The sequence below is a fragment of the Macaca thibetana genome, chromosome 11 (genome assembly GCF_024542745.1).
Source record: "Macaca thibetana thibetana isolate TM-01 chromosome 11, ASM2454274v1, whole genome shotgun sequence".
Lineage (NCBI taxonomy): Eukaryota > Metazoa > Chordata > Mammalia > Primates > Cercopithecidae > Macaca > Macaca thibetana.
Window position 1 is genome coordinate 23,491,817 of NC_065588.1, and position 13,120 is coordinate 23,504,936.

At 38.5% G+C, this 13,120-nt stretch overlaps 1 protein-coding gene across 1 annotated transcript; it reads left to right on the forward strand.

Annotated features, from left to right (window-relative positions):
- The first annotated feature begins 438 nt into the window (after positions 1-438).
- LOC126930080 (ferritin heavy chain-like) lies at positions 439-2,422 on the forward strand. The gene is made up of 3 exons (XM_050746763.1): positions 439-495; positions 598-757; positions 1,873-2,422. Exons 2-3 carry the CDS (start codon positions 631-633, stop codon positions 2,295-2,297), a joined length of 552 nt encoding a protein of 183 aa, XP_050602720.1. The 5' UTR covers positions 439-495; positions 598-630; the 3' UTR covers positions 2,298-2,422.
- Positions 2,423-13,120: the final 10,698 nt, after the last annotated feature.

Consider the following 13,120-nt stretch of genomic DNA (forward strand, 5'->3'; position numbering starts at 1 on the left):
CGTATTCTCACTTATAAGTGGGAGCTAAATAATGCACACACATGAGCATAGAGTGTGGAATGATAGACATTGGAGACTCCAAAGGTTAGGAATGTGGGAGTGGAGTAAAGTACGAGAAATTGCTTAAAGGGTACAAGTACATTATTCAGGTGATGGATACAACAAAAGCCCAGATTTTACCATTAAGCAATATATCCATGTAACAAAACTGCACTTATATCCCTTCAATTTGTACAAATTTTTAAAAAGAAAGAAAAGAGAGTGTTATCTATATTCAGACACTAGAATCGACTGCATTCATAACATATTTCATGAATGGAAAGATGGACAGGACTAGACTGGCTAAATATTCATCAGGAATATTATAGGAAAGATTCCCACATTATGTAGCAAGTTTGAAAGGCATTTCAAACTTTTGAGACGTTCTTAGCCGAGCGTCGTCGGGGTTTCCTGCTTCAACAGTGCTTGGACGGAACCCGGCGCTCGTCCCCCATCCTGGCCGGCCGCCCACAGCCAGCCCTCCGTCACCCCTTCACCGCGTCCTCGGACCGCCCCAAGGCCCCCGCGGCCGCTCCAGCGCCACGCAGCCGCAGCCACCGCCGCCGCCGCCGCCTGTCCTTAGCCTCCGCCATGACGACCACGTCCACCTCGCAGGTGCGCCAGAACTACCACCAGGACTCAGAGGCCGTCATCAACTGCCAGATCAACCTGGAGCTCTACGCTTCCTACGTTTACCTATCCATGTCTTACTACTTTGTTTTTTGTTTGTTTGTTTTTGTTTTTTTATTATACTTTAAGTTCTAGGGTACATGTGCATAACGTGCAGATTTGTTACATATGTATACTTGTGCCATGTTGGTGTGCTGCACCCATCAACTCGTCAGCACCCATCAACTCGTCACTTACATCAGGTATAACTCCCAATGCAATCCCTCCTCCCTCCCCCCGCCCCGTGATAGGCCCCTGTGTGTGATGTCCCCCTTCCCGAGTCCAAGTGATCTCATTGTTCAGTTCCCACCTATGAGTGAGAACATGCGGTGCTTGGTTTTCTGTTCTTGGGATAATTTGCTGAGAATGATGGTTTCCAGCTGCATCCATGTCCCTACAAAGGACACAAACTCATCCTTTTTGATGGCTGCATAGTATTCCATAGTGTATATGTGCCACATTTTCTTAATCCAGTCTGTCACTGATGGACATTTGGGTTGATTCCAAGTCTTTGCTATTGTGAATAGTGCCGCAATAAACATACGTGTGCATGTGTCTTTATAGCAGCATGATTTATAATCCTTTGGGTATATACCCAGTAATGGGATGGCTGGGTCATATGGTACTTCTAGTTCTAGATCCTTGAGGAATCGCCATACTGTTTTCCATAATGGTTGAACTAGTTTACAATCCCACCAACAGTGTAAAAGTGTTCCTATTTCTCCACATCCTCTCCAGCACCTGTTGTTTCCTGACTTTTTAATGATCGCCATTCTAACTGGTGTGAGATGGTATCTCATTGTGGTTTTGATTTGCATTTCTCTGATGGCCAGTGATGATGAGCATTTTTTCATGTGTCTGTTGGCTGTATGAATGTCCTCTTTTGAGAAATGTCTATTCATATCCTTTGCCCACTTTTTGATGGGGTTGTTTGTTTTTTTCTTGTAAATTTGTTTGAGTTCTTTGTAGATTCTGGATATTAGCCCTTTGTCTGATGAGTAGATTGCAAAAATTTTCTCCCATTCTGTAGGTTGCCTGTTCACTCTGACGGTAGTTTCTTTTGCTGTGCAGAAGCTCTTTAGTTTAATCAGATCCCATTTGTCAATTTTGGCTTTTGTTGCCGTTGCTTTTGGTGTTTTAGACACGAAGTCCTTGCCCATGCCTACCACGATGATGCGGCTTTGAAGAACTTTACCAAATACTTTCTTCACCAATCTCATGAGGAAAGGGAACATGCCGAGAAACTGATGAAGCTGCAGAACCAACAAGGTGGCCGAATCTTCCTTCAGGATATCAAGAAACCAGACTATGACGACAGGGAGAGCGGGCTGAATGCGATGGAGTGTGCTTTACATTTGGAAAAAAATGTGAATCAGTCACTACTGGAACAGCACAAACTGGCCACTGACAAAAATGACCCCCATTTGTGTGACTTCATTGAGACACATTACCTGAATGAGCAGGTGAAAGCCATCAAAGAATTGGGTGACCACGTGACCAACTTGCGCAAGATGGGAGCATCCGAATCTGGCTTGGCAGATTATCGGTTTGACAAGCACACCCTGGGAGACAGTGATAATGAAAGCTAAGCCTCAGGCTAATTTCTCCATAGCCATGGGGTGACTTCCCTGGTCACCCAGGTAGTGCATGCATGTTGGGGTTTCCTTTACCTTTTCTATAAGTTGTACCAAAACATCCACTTAAGTTCTTTGATTTTTACCATTCCTTCAAATAAAGAAATTTGGTACCCCAAAAAAATAAATAAATACAAATAAAGTTGTTTTTATTTAAATTGGAACAGAATTAATCACACTAATAAATGTTTCTGCTCTGATTTAAACTGTAGATTAGGACACCAATTCTGAGATAGCATTGATTGTTTATAATAGTTTATCTATCAACCTTTTTGTTTTGATAAAACAGAGGAATAAATAAACTCCTATAAAAATGATGGGTCACTAGAGAGTGGTTTTCAACAAAATGGGGAGTACATCAGAATCTCTTAAGATGTGAGTGGAGTCATGTACAGTGTATCGTTTAGGGGAAAAAAAATGATGGTTCTGCTGCACTCATTGAGCTGGACATGTCTCTGCATTTATTTATTGGCCTAAATCAAGGCTATCCTTTTAAAAAAATCTAATGATTATCCTTTTAAAATGAACTGAAACACTTGATTTTTGGAGGGAGGGGATCTTCAACCTTCTGTATGGTTCCTTATTTTTTCACTTTGGATAAGATTTAACGAGTACTAATAGTGATAATGAATGGAAGTGCTTTCCTAAATCACTTTCTTTTTAGAAGTAAAACATTATTCAAAAGAAAGCTTAATGTTATTTAAATGATTCTTAAAAACTAACAATTATTTAAGAGAAATTAAGAAATTTAAGTTTTTTCATTTGCTTATTTGACGTTAGGTGGAAAGGGAGGAAAGGAAGGAAAAAAGGAAATAACTTACCAAAACTATTTTAAGAAAAGTTAGAAAACCTGAATAGCTGTATAAATGTTGAATCAAATAAAACAAAAATAAAATATTTTCACACACACACAAACAAAAACAGAAAAATACCAGGCTCAGATTTTTTTTTAAAAATGAGTTCTACTGAACAGTTAAGGAACAATTAATTCTAATCTATACTATAAACTATACTAGAGTATAGAAAAGTAACATAATTCTCATCTTGTTTCAGAAACTCAGCATAACCTTGATAATAAATTTTGACAAAGACATTATAAGAGAGGAAAATTATGAGACTAACAAATAATTACAGATGAAAAAGGTGCTAAAGAAAGTATTAGTAAACCAAACATGGCAATGTACAAAAATCATAATAACTCATGACCTAATGAGTCATATTTTGGGAATGCAACATTGATTTAACATTAAAAATTAATCAGATTAAAAAAGAAAAGCCATATAATCACCTCAACCTATTTTTAAAAATTAGACAAAATTCAACATCTGTTAAATATTGTTAGTTAAACCCTGGCAAATTAGAAATACAAAAGAATTTCTTAACATGAAAGAGAATAACTACAAATAACAAAGCAATCCTACCATTACATTGCAAAGGGTGAAATTATTTCTTTCAAACTTAGGGAGAAGAGTTCTTGCTTTTCTCAATTTTATTAACATTGAATTAGAGGCATAGGCAGTACAGTGAGGCAAGAACAATAAATAAAAGAAGCCAGACATGGAAAAAAAAGAAATAGAAAGTCATTATGTAGAGATGACATGGTTTTGTACATAGAAATAAAAAATAATCAAAAGACATTATAAGAATTAATGAGAGGTTAGCAATATGGTGAGACATATAACTTAATACTATTTCTATATATCAGCAACCAAACGTTAGAAAATACAATCTGTAAACCAGACACCACTTGGAAAGAACATTAAAAAATCTTTCTCAGAATCTATCTAATAAAAGTTGCACAGTTTTAAAATATGATTGCAAAATTGACAACCTTCCCATCCTGAGGAGGGATCTATGCCTTCTTCCTTGAATCTGGGCTCTGCAACTGCTTGACCATCAGAATCTGGTGAAAGTGATACTATGCCAGTTTTCAAATGCAGGTCTCAAAGAAACTGGCACCTCCATTTCTCAGGATGCTGGCTCTTAGAACTCAGTACACCTTGCTGCAAGGAAATGCCTACCAACCTGTGTAGAGAGACCACAGGCAGAGACCTGTAACTGCATGAAGTATGATGTCTGGCTATGTTTCAACTGCTGGACATTCCTCCTTCCCCATCATCCTTACCCCATCCAGCATCAGCCACCATCTCACTTCAACCATGAGAAAGATCTGGAGCCACAACTGCCAGTTGAACCCCAACCACAGAAACCATAAGGGGCAATAAGATGATTTTTATTGTTTTTAAGTCAGTAAGTTTTGGGATGATTTGTTACACCAACAATAAATAATTAGAGATATCTCTATGGTGAAATTTTAAAATTTTGCTGACAACATAGATCCAATGCAACTGCACCAAAATCTCAACAATCTTTGTTGGTGGTGCTCCTTAAGAACAAAGTGGGGTCTTTTCATATATCAAGAATTATTTTGAAGTTATAATAGTTCAGTGTGGTATTGGAGTAGACATAACAAATTCACTAAAACAAGGAAGAGCTCAGAAGCAGAATCACACGAATACAAAAAATTTCAATATGCTCTAAATCACATTGCAGACTGGTTGAGAAAGAAGAGCATTTTCAATAAAGGTTGTGAGGACATTTGTTATTCGTGATGGAAAAGAAAGTGGACCTATACCTCACACCATATGCAACCAGCATTTCCAGGTGGAATAAAGACTTATCTATGAATGATAAAATTTTAAACTTTTAAGATACGTTATAGGAGACTTGCATTACAACAGTCTACTAAGAATTCTCCCAATGCATTAAGAACTTCTGTAAAACCTTAAGAAAAAGACAGACAACTCAAGAGAAAAATGAACAAAAGTTATGGGCAGGCACATCATAAAAGAGAAAGCCCAAATTGTCATTAAAATCTTAAGAAACCTAAAGAGAGTGAATTTTACTGTATGCAAATTATACCACAACAAACAAACCAAAATAAAAATGTGAAAAATATGACCCTTATGAGTAATCTTGGAAATACAATTTAAAATCACAATCAAAACATTTCTCACTACCAAATCAGCCAAGAAATAAAAATTCCAATAAAATAAAGTTTTGGCAAAGATATGAAGCAAATGGAACATCTATGTACTGCTGGTAGGAATACAAATTAGCACAATTTTGGAAAACAATTCAATGTTAATAAGCTACGGATGGCACAGCAATTCCTCTGCTGGTTTTACACCCTAAAGAAATTCCTACAAATGGGCACCAGAGTTATGTAAGAGAATGTTGTAGCACTGTGTGAAATAGCAAGATTCTAGAAATAACTCCAATTTACCAATAGTAAACTAGCTAAATATATTGTGGAAACCAATAACGTAAAATATACATCAGTGGGAAAATCAAGGAACTAGATTCACAATAGTCTATAGGCAGTACAAGACCATTTATATATAATTTAAAATCATACAAAACAATGCTATGCTTTATTTAGTAATAGATATATTGTAGAGACACAAGATGTGTATGTTCATTGCAGCACTATTCCCAATAGCAAAGATATGAAATCAGTCTAAATGCCCATCAATGATAGACTGGATAAAGAAAATGTGGTACATATACACCACGGAATACTAAAGTGCTGTAAAAAAGAATGATATCATGTCTTTCGCAGGGAAATGGATGGAACTGAAGGACATTATCCTTAGCAAACTAACACAGGAACAGAAAACCATATACCTCATGTTCCACTTATAAGCAGATGCAAAATGAGAACACATGGACACACAGAAGGGAACAACACACACTGGGGCTTATGAGAGGGCAGAGAATGGGAGGAGGGAGAGGATCAGGTAAAATGACTAATGAGTACTACGCTTAATACCTGGGTGATAAAATAATCTCTACAACAAACCCCCATGACACAAGTTTACCTATGTAACAAACTTACACATGTACCTCTGAACTTAAAAGTTAAAAGAAGAGAGAGAAAAATAAATTTTAAAGAGTCATTTAACCGGTTACAAGATGGTCAAATAGGAACAGCTCCAGTCTACAGCTCCCAGCATGAGCGACACAGAAGATGGGTGATTTCTGCATTTCCAACTGAGGTACTGGGTTCATCTCAGTGGGGCTTGTCGAACAGTGGGTACAGTCCACGGAGTGCGAGCCGAAGCAGGTCGGGGCATTGCCTCACCTGGGAAGTACAAGGGGTTAGGGAATTCCCTTTCCTAGCCAAGGGAAGCCATGACAGACAGTACCTGGAAAATTGGGACACTCCCACCCTAATACTGCACTTTTCCAACAGTCTTAGCAAACGGCATACCAGGAGATTATATCCTGCGCCTGGCTCAGAGGGTCCCACGCCCATGGAGCATCGCTCACTGCTAGCACAGCAGTCTGAGATCAAACTGCAAGGCGGCAACAAGGCTGGGGGATGGGTGCCTGCCATTGCTGAGGCTTGAGTAGGTAAACAAAGCGGCTGGGAGGCTCAAACTGGGTGGAGCCCACCACAGTTCAAGGAGGCCTGCCTGCCTCTGTAGACTCCACCTCTGGGGACAGGGCACAGCTGCACAAAAGGCAGAAGAAACTTGTGCAGACTTAAACGTCCCTGTCTGACAACTTTGAAGAGAGTAGTGGTTCCCCCAGTACAGAGTTTGAGATCTGAGAATGGACAGACTGCCTTGTCAAGTGGGTCCCTGAACCCCAAGTAGCCTAACTGGGAGACACCTCCCATTAGGGGCCGACCGACACCTCATACAGCCAGGTGCCCCTCTGAGACAAAGCTTTCAGAGGAAGCATCAGGCAGCAACATTAGCTGTTCTGCAATATTTGCTGTTCTGCAACCTCTGCTGGTGATACCCAGGCAAACAAGGTCTGGAGTGGACCTCCAGCAAACTCCAATAGAACTTCAGCTGAGGGTCCTGACTGTTAGAAGGAAAACTAACAAACAGAAAGGATATCCACACCAAAACCCCATCTCTATGTCACCATCATCAAAAACCAAAAGTAGACAGAACCACAAAGACAGGGAGAAACCAGAGCAAAAAAGCTGAAAATTCTAAAAATCAGAGCACCTCTCCCCCTCCAAAGTAATGCAGCTCCTCGCTAGCAACAGAACAAAGTTGGATGGAGAATGACTTTGACGAGTTGAGAGAAGAAGGTTTCAGAGAGTCGATAATAACAAACTTCTCCGAGCTAATGGAGGATGTTCAAACCCATCGCAAAGAATCTAAAATCCTTGAAAAAAGATTAGAAGAATGGCTAACTAGAGAAAAGAGCATAGAGAAGACCTTAAATGACCTGATGGAGCTGAAAACCATGGTGTGAGAACTACATGGCGCAGGCACAAGCTTCAGTAGCCAATTCAATCAAGGAGAAGAAAGGGTATCAGTGATTGAGGATCAAACGAACGAAATGAAGTGAGAAGAGAAGTTTAGAGAAAAAAGAGTAAAAAGAAACAAACAAAGCCTCCATAAAATATGGGACTATCTGAAAATACCAAAACTACATCTGATTGGTGTACCTAAAAGTGATGGGGAGAATGGAATCGAGTTGGAAAACACTCTGCAGGATATTATCCAGGAGAACTTTCCTAACGTAGCAAGGCAGGCCAACATTCAAATTCAGAAAATACAGAGAACGCCACAAAGATACTCCTCCAGAAGAGCAACTCCAAGACACATAATTGTCAGATTCAGCAAAGTTGAAATGAAGGAAAAAATGTTAAGGGCAGCCAGAGAGAAATGTTGGGTTACCCACAAAGGGAAGCCCATCAGACTAATAGTGAATCTCTCGGCAGAAATTCTACAAGTCAGTAGAGAGTGGGGGCCAATATTCAACATTCTTAAAGAAAAGAATTTTCAAACCAGAATTTCATATCAAGCAAAACTAAGCTTCATAAGTGAAGGAGAAATAAAATCCTTTACAGACAAGCAAATGCTGAGAGATTTTGCCTGCCTTACAAGAGGCCCTGAAGGAAGCACTAAACATAGAAAGGAACAACTGGTACCAGCCACTGCAAAAACATGCCAAACTGTAAAGACCATCAATGCTAGGAAGAAACCATCAACTAACGAGCAAAATAACCAGCTAACATCATAATGACAGGATCAAATTCACACATAACAATATTAACCTTAAGTGTAAATGGGCTAAATGTTCCAATTAAAAGACACAGATTGGCAAATTGTATATAGAGTCAAGACCCATCAGTGTGCTGTATTCAAGAGACCCATGTCATGTGCAGAGACACACATAGGCTCAAAATAAAGGGATGGAGGAAGATCTACCAAGCAAATGGAAAACAAAACAAAACAAAACAAAAAGCAAGGGTTGAAATTCTACTCTGATAAAACAGACTTTAAACCAACAAAGATCAAAAGAGACAAAGAAGGCCATTACATAATGGTAAAGGGATCAATTCAACAAGAAGAGCTAACTATCCTAAATATATATGCACCCAATACAGGAGCACCCAGATTCATAAAGCAAGTCCTTAGAGACCTACAAAGAGACTTAGACTCCTACACAATAATAATGGGAGACTTTAACATCCCACTGTCAACATTAGACAGATCAAAGAGACAGAAAGTTAACAAGGATATCCAGGAATTGAACTCAGCTCTGCACCAAGAGGACCTAATAGACATCTACAGAACTCTCCACCCCAAATCAATAGAATATACATTCTTCTCAGCACCATATCTCACTTATTCCAAAACTGATCGCATAGTTGGAAGTAAAGTATTCCTCAGCAAATGTAAAAGAACAGAAATTATAACAGTCTCTCAGACCACAGTGCAATCCAACTAGAACTCAGAATTAAGAAATTCACTCAAAACCGCTCAACTACATGGAAACTGAGCAATCTGCTCCTGAAGGACTACTGGGTACATAACGAAATGAAGGCAGAAATAAAGATGTTCTTTGAAACCAATGAGAACAAAGACACAACATACCAAACTTCTGGGACACATTTAAAGCAGTGTGTAGAGGGAAATTTATAGCATTAAATGCCCACAAGAGAAAGCAGGAAAGATCTAAAATGGACACCCTAACATCACAATTAAAAGAACTAGAGAAGCAACAGCAAACACATTCAAAAGCTAGCAGAAGGCAAGAAATAAGATCAGAGCAGAACTGAAGGAGACAGAGACACAAAAACTCTCCAAAAAAAAATCAATGAATCCAGGAGCTACTTTTTTGAAAAGATCAACAAAATTGATAGACTGCTAGCAAGACTAATAAAGAAGAAAAGAGAGAAGAATCAAATAGATGCAATAAAAAATGATAAAGGAGATATCACCACCGACTCCTCAGAAATACAAACTACCATCAGAGAATACTATAAACACCTCTACGCAAGTAAACTAGAAAATCTAGAAGAAATGGATAAATTCCTGGACACATACACCCTCCCAAGACTAAACCAGGAAGAAGATGAATCCATTAATAGACCAATAACAGGCTCTGAAATTGAGGCAAAAATTAATAGCCTAACAACCAAAAAAAGTCCAGAACCAGACGGATTCACAGCCGAATTCTATCAGAGGTACAAAGAGGAGCTGGTACCATTCCTTCTGAAACTATTCCAGTCAACAGAAAAAGAGGGAATCCTCCCTAACTCATTTTATGAGGCCAGCATCATCCTGATACCAAAGCCCGGTAGAGACATAACAGAAAAAGAAAATTTTAGAACAATATCTCTGATGAACATCAATGTAAAAATCCTCAGTGAAATACTGGCAAACTGAATCCAGCAGCACATCAAAAAGTTTATCCACCACGATCAAGTTGGCTTCATCCCTGGGATGCAAGGCTGGTTCGACATATGCAAATTAATCAGTATAATCCATCATATAAACAGAACCAAAGACAAAAACCACATGATTATCTCAATAGATGCAGAAAAGGCCTTTGATAAAGTTCAACAGCCCTTTATGCTAAAAACTCTCAATAAACTAGGTATTGATAGGACGTATCCCAAAATAATAAGAACTATTTATGACAAACCCACAGCCAATATCATACTGAATGGGCAAAAACTGGAAGCATTCCCATTGAAAACTGGCACAAGACAGGGATGCCCTCTCTCACCACTCCTATTCAACATAGTGTTGGAAGTTCTGGCTAGAGCAATCAGGCAGAAGAAAGAAATAAAGGGGAATTCAATTAGGACAAGGGGAAGTCAAATTGTCCCTGTTTGCAGATGACATGATTGTATATTTAGAAAACCCCATTGTCTCAGCCCAAAATCTCCTTAAGCTGATAAGCAAATTCAGCAAAGTCTCAGGATACAAAATTAATGTGCAAAAATCACAAGCATTCCTATACACCAATAACAGACAAACAGAAAGTCAACTCATGGGTGAACTCTCATTCACAATGGCTGCAAAGAGAATAAAATACCCAGGAATCCAACTTACAAGGGATGTGAAGAACCTCTTCAAGGAGAACTACAAACCACTGCTCACAGAAATAAAAGAGAACACAAACAAATGGAAGAACATTCCATGCTCATGGATAGAAGAATCAATATCATGAAAAAGGCCATACTGCCCAAGGTAATTTATAGATTCCGTGCCATCCCCATCAAGCTACCAATGACTCTCTTCACAGAATTGGAAAAAAACTACTTTAAAGTTCATATGGAACCAAAAAAGAGCCCGTATAGCCAAGACAATCATAAGCAAAAAGAACAAAGCTGGAGGCATCACGCTACCTGGCTTCAAACTATACTACAAGGCTACAGTAACCAAAACAGCATGGTACTGGTACCAAAACAAAGATATAGACCAATGGAACAGAACAGAGCCCTCAGAAATAATACCACACATCTACAACCATCTGATCTTTGACAAACCTGACAAAAACAAGAAATGGAGAAAGGATTCCCTATTTAATAAATGGTGCTGGGAAAACTGGCTAGCCATATGAAGAAAGCTGAAACTGGATCCCTTCCTTACACCTTATACAAAAATTAATTCAAGATGGATTAAAGACTTAAATGTTATACCTAAAACCATAAAAATTCTAGAAGAAAACCTACACAATACCATTCAGGACATAGGCATGGGCAAGGACTTCATGATTAAAACACCAAAAGCAACGGCAACAAAAGCCAAAATTGACAAATGGGATCTAATTAAACTAAAGAGCTTCTGCATAGCAAAAGAAACTACCATCAGAGTGAACAGGCAACCTACAGAATGGGAGACAATTTTTACAATCTACTCATCTGACAAAGGGCTAATATCCAAAATCTACAAAGAACTTAAATTTACAAGAAAAAATCAAACAACCCCATCAAAAAGTGAGTGGAAGGATATGAACAGACACTTCTTAAAAGAAGACATTTATGCAGCCAACAGACACATGAAAAAATGCTCATCATCACTGGCCATCAGAGAAATGCAAATCAAAACCACAATGAGATACCATCTCACACCAGTTAGAATGGCAATCATTAAAAAGTCAGGAAACAACAGGTGCTGGAGAGGATATAGAGAAACAGGGACACTTTTACACTGTTGGTGGGACTGTAAACTAGTTCAACCATTGTGGAAGACAGTGTGGTGATTCCTCAAGGATCTAGAACTAGAAATACCATTTGACCCAGCCATCCCATTACTGGCTATATACCTAAAGGAGTATATATCATGCTGCTAAAAACACACATGCACACGTATGCTTTATTGCGGCACTATTCACAATAGCAAAGACTTGAAATCAACCCAAATGTCCATCAATGATAGACTGGATTAAGAAAATGTGGCAAATATATGCCATGGAATACTATGCAGCAATAAAAAAGGATGAGTTCATGTCCTTTGTAGGGACATGGATGAAGCTAGAAACCATTATTCTGAGCAAACTATCACAAGGACAGATAACCAAACATTGCATGTTCTCACTCACAGGTGGGAACTGAACAATGAGAACACTTGGACACAGGCTGGGGAACATCACACACTGAGGCCTGTCATGGGGTAGCGGGAGCGGGGAGGGACAGCATTAAGAGATATACCTAATGTAAATGACGAGTTAGTGGGTGCAGCACGCCAACATAGAACATGTATACACATGAAACAAACTTGCATGTTGTGCATATGTACCCTAGAACTTAAAGTGTATATATAATATATATATAAAAACATTTTTAAAAATCCATGAGGTTGATTTTAAAAATTCATGATTGTGGTTTTCTTGGGTTGCGCTATTGAATGACACTGGTGGGGAGACACTTGCAGGATGACAGGTCTAGGCTGGGTATCAAGCTTGGTGTCTAAAAAGTTGATCGATATATTATTAATTATTTCTCTATTTTGTCTGAAGCAGTCCATAAATATTTTTGTATTTTTATGTCAGATGCTGACGGCCTGAAAAATTTACAGTTCTCTGTATATATGAGGCTATTATGCCAAGACAGGGTGGAGGATACGTATTTCAAAGTATGAATGTTAGTTTTATGAGAAAGTTGGATCATAATTTCTAGGAATTATGTTCTGTGATTTAGAGAGAGTTCAGAGGTTGACATTCTATTTTTAACTGAAAGCAGACCTGTTAGCCTATGTTTCTACTTCAAAAGTATTCTTTCCAGGTGGCAGCAATGAAAATGTCTGAATCTAGAATAAGGGATAATTAATATTTATTAATCTCTTAAAGATAGGTAAGATTAAGATAATACAGGAAGGTTAAAAGATCAGGATTTTAGCATTGATTCTCAACTCTGAAACTATGGTAGTCACTGAAAAATATAACTAAAAACAACCTCAGGGTCAAAATGATGCATCTGTTTGCTTTTTTTGAGATTGAAGATTCATGTTTGC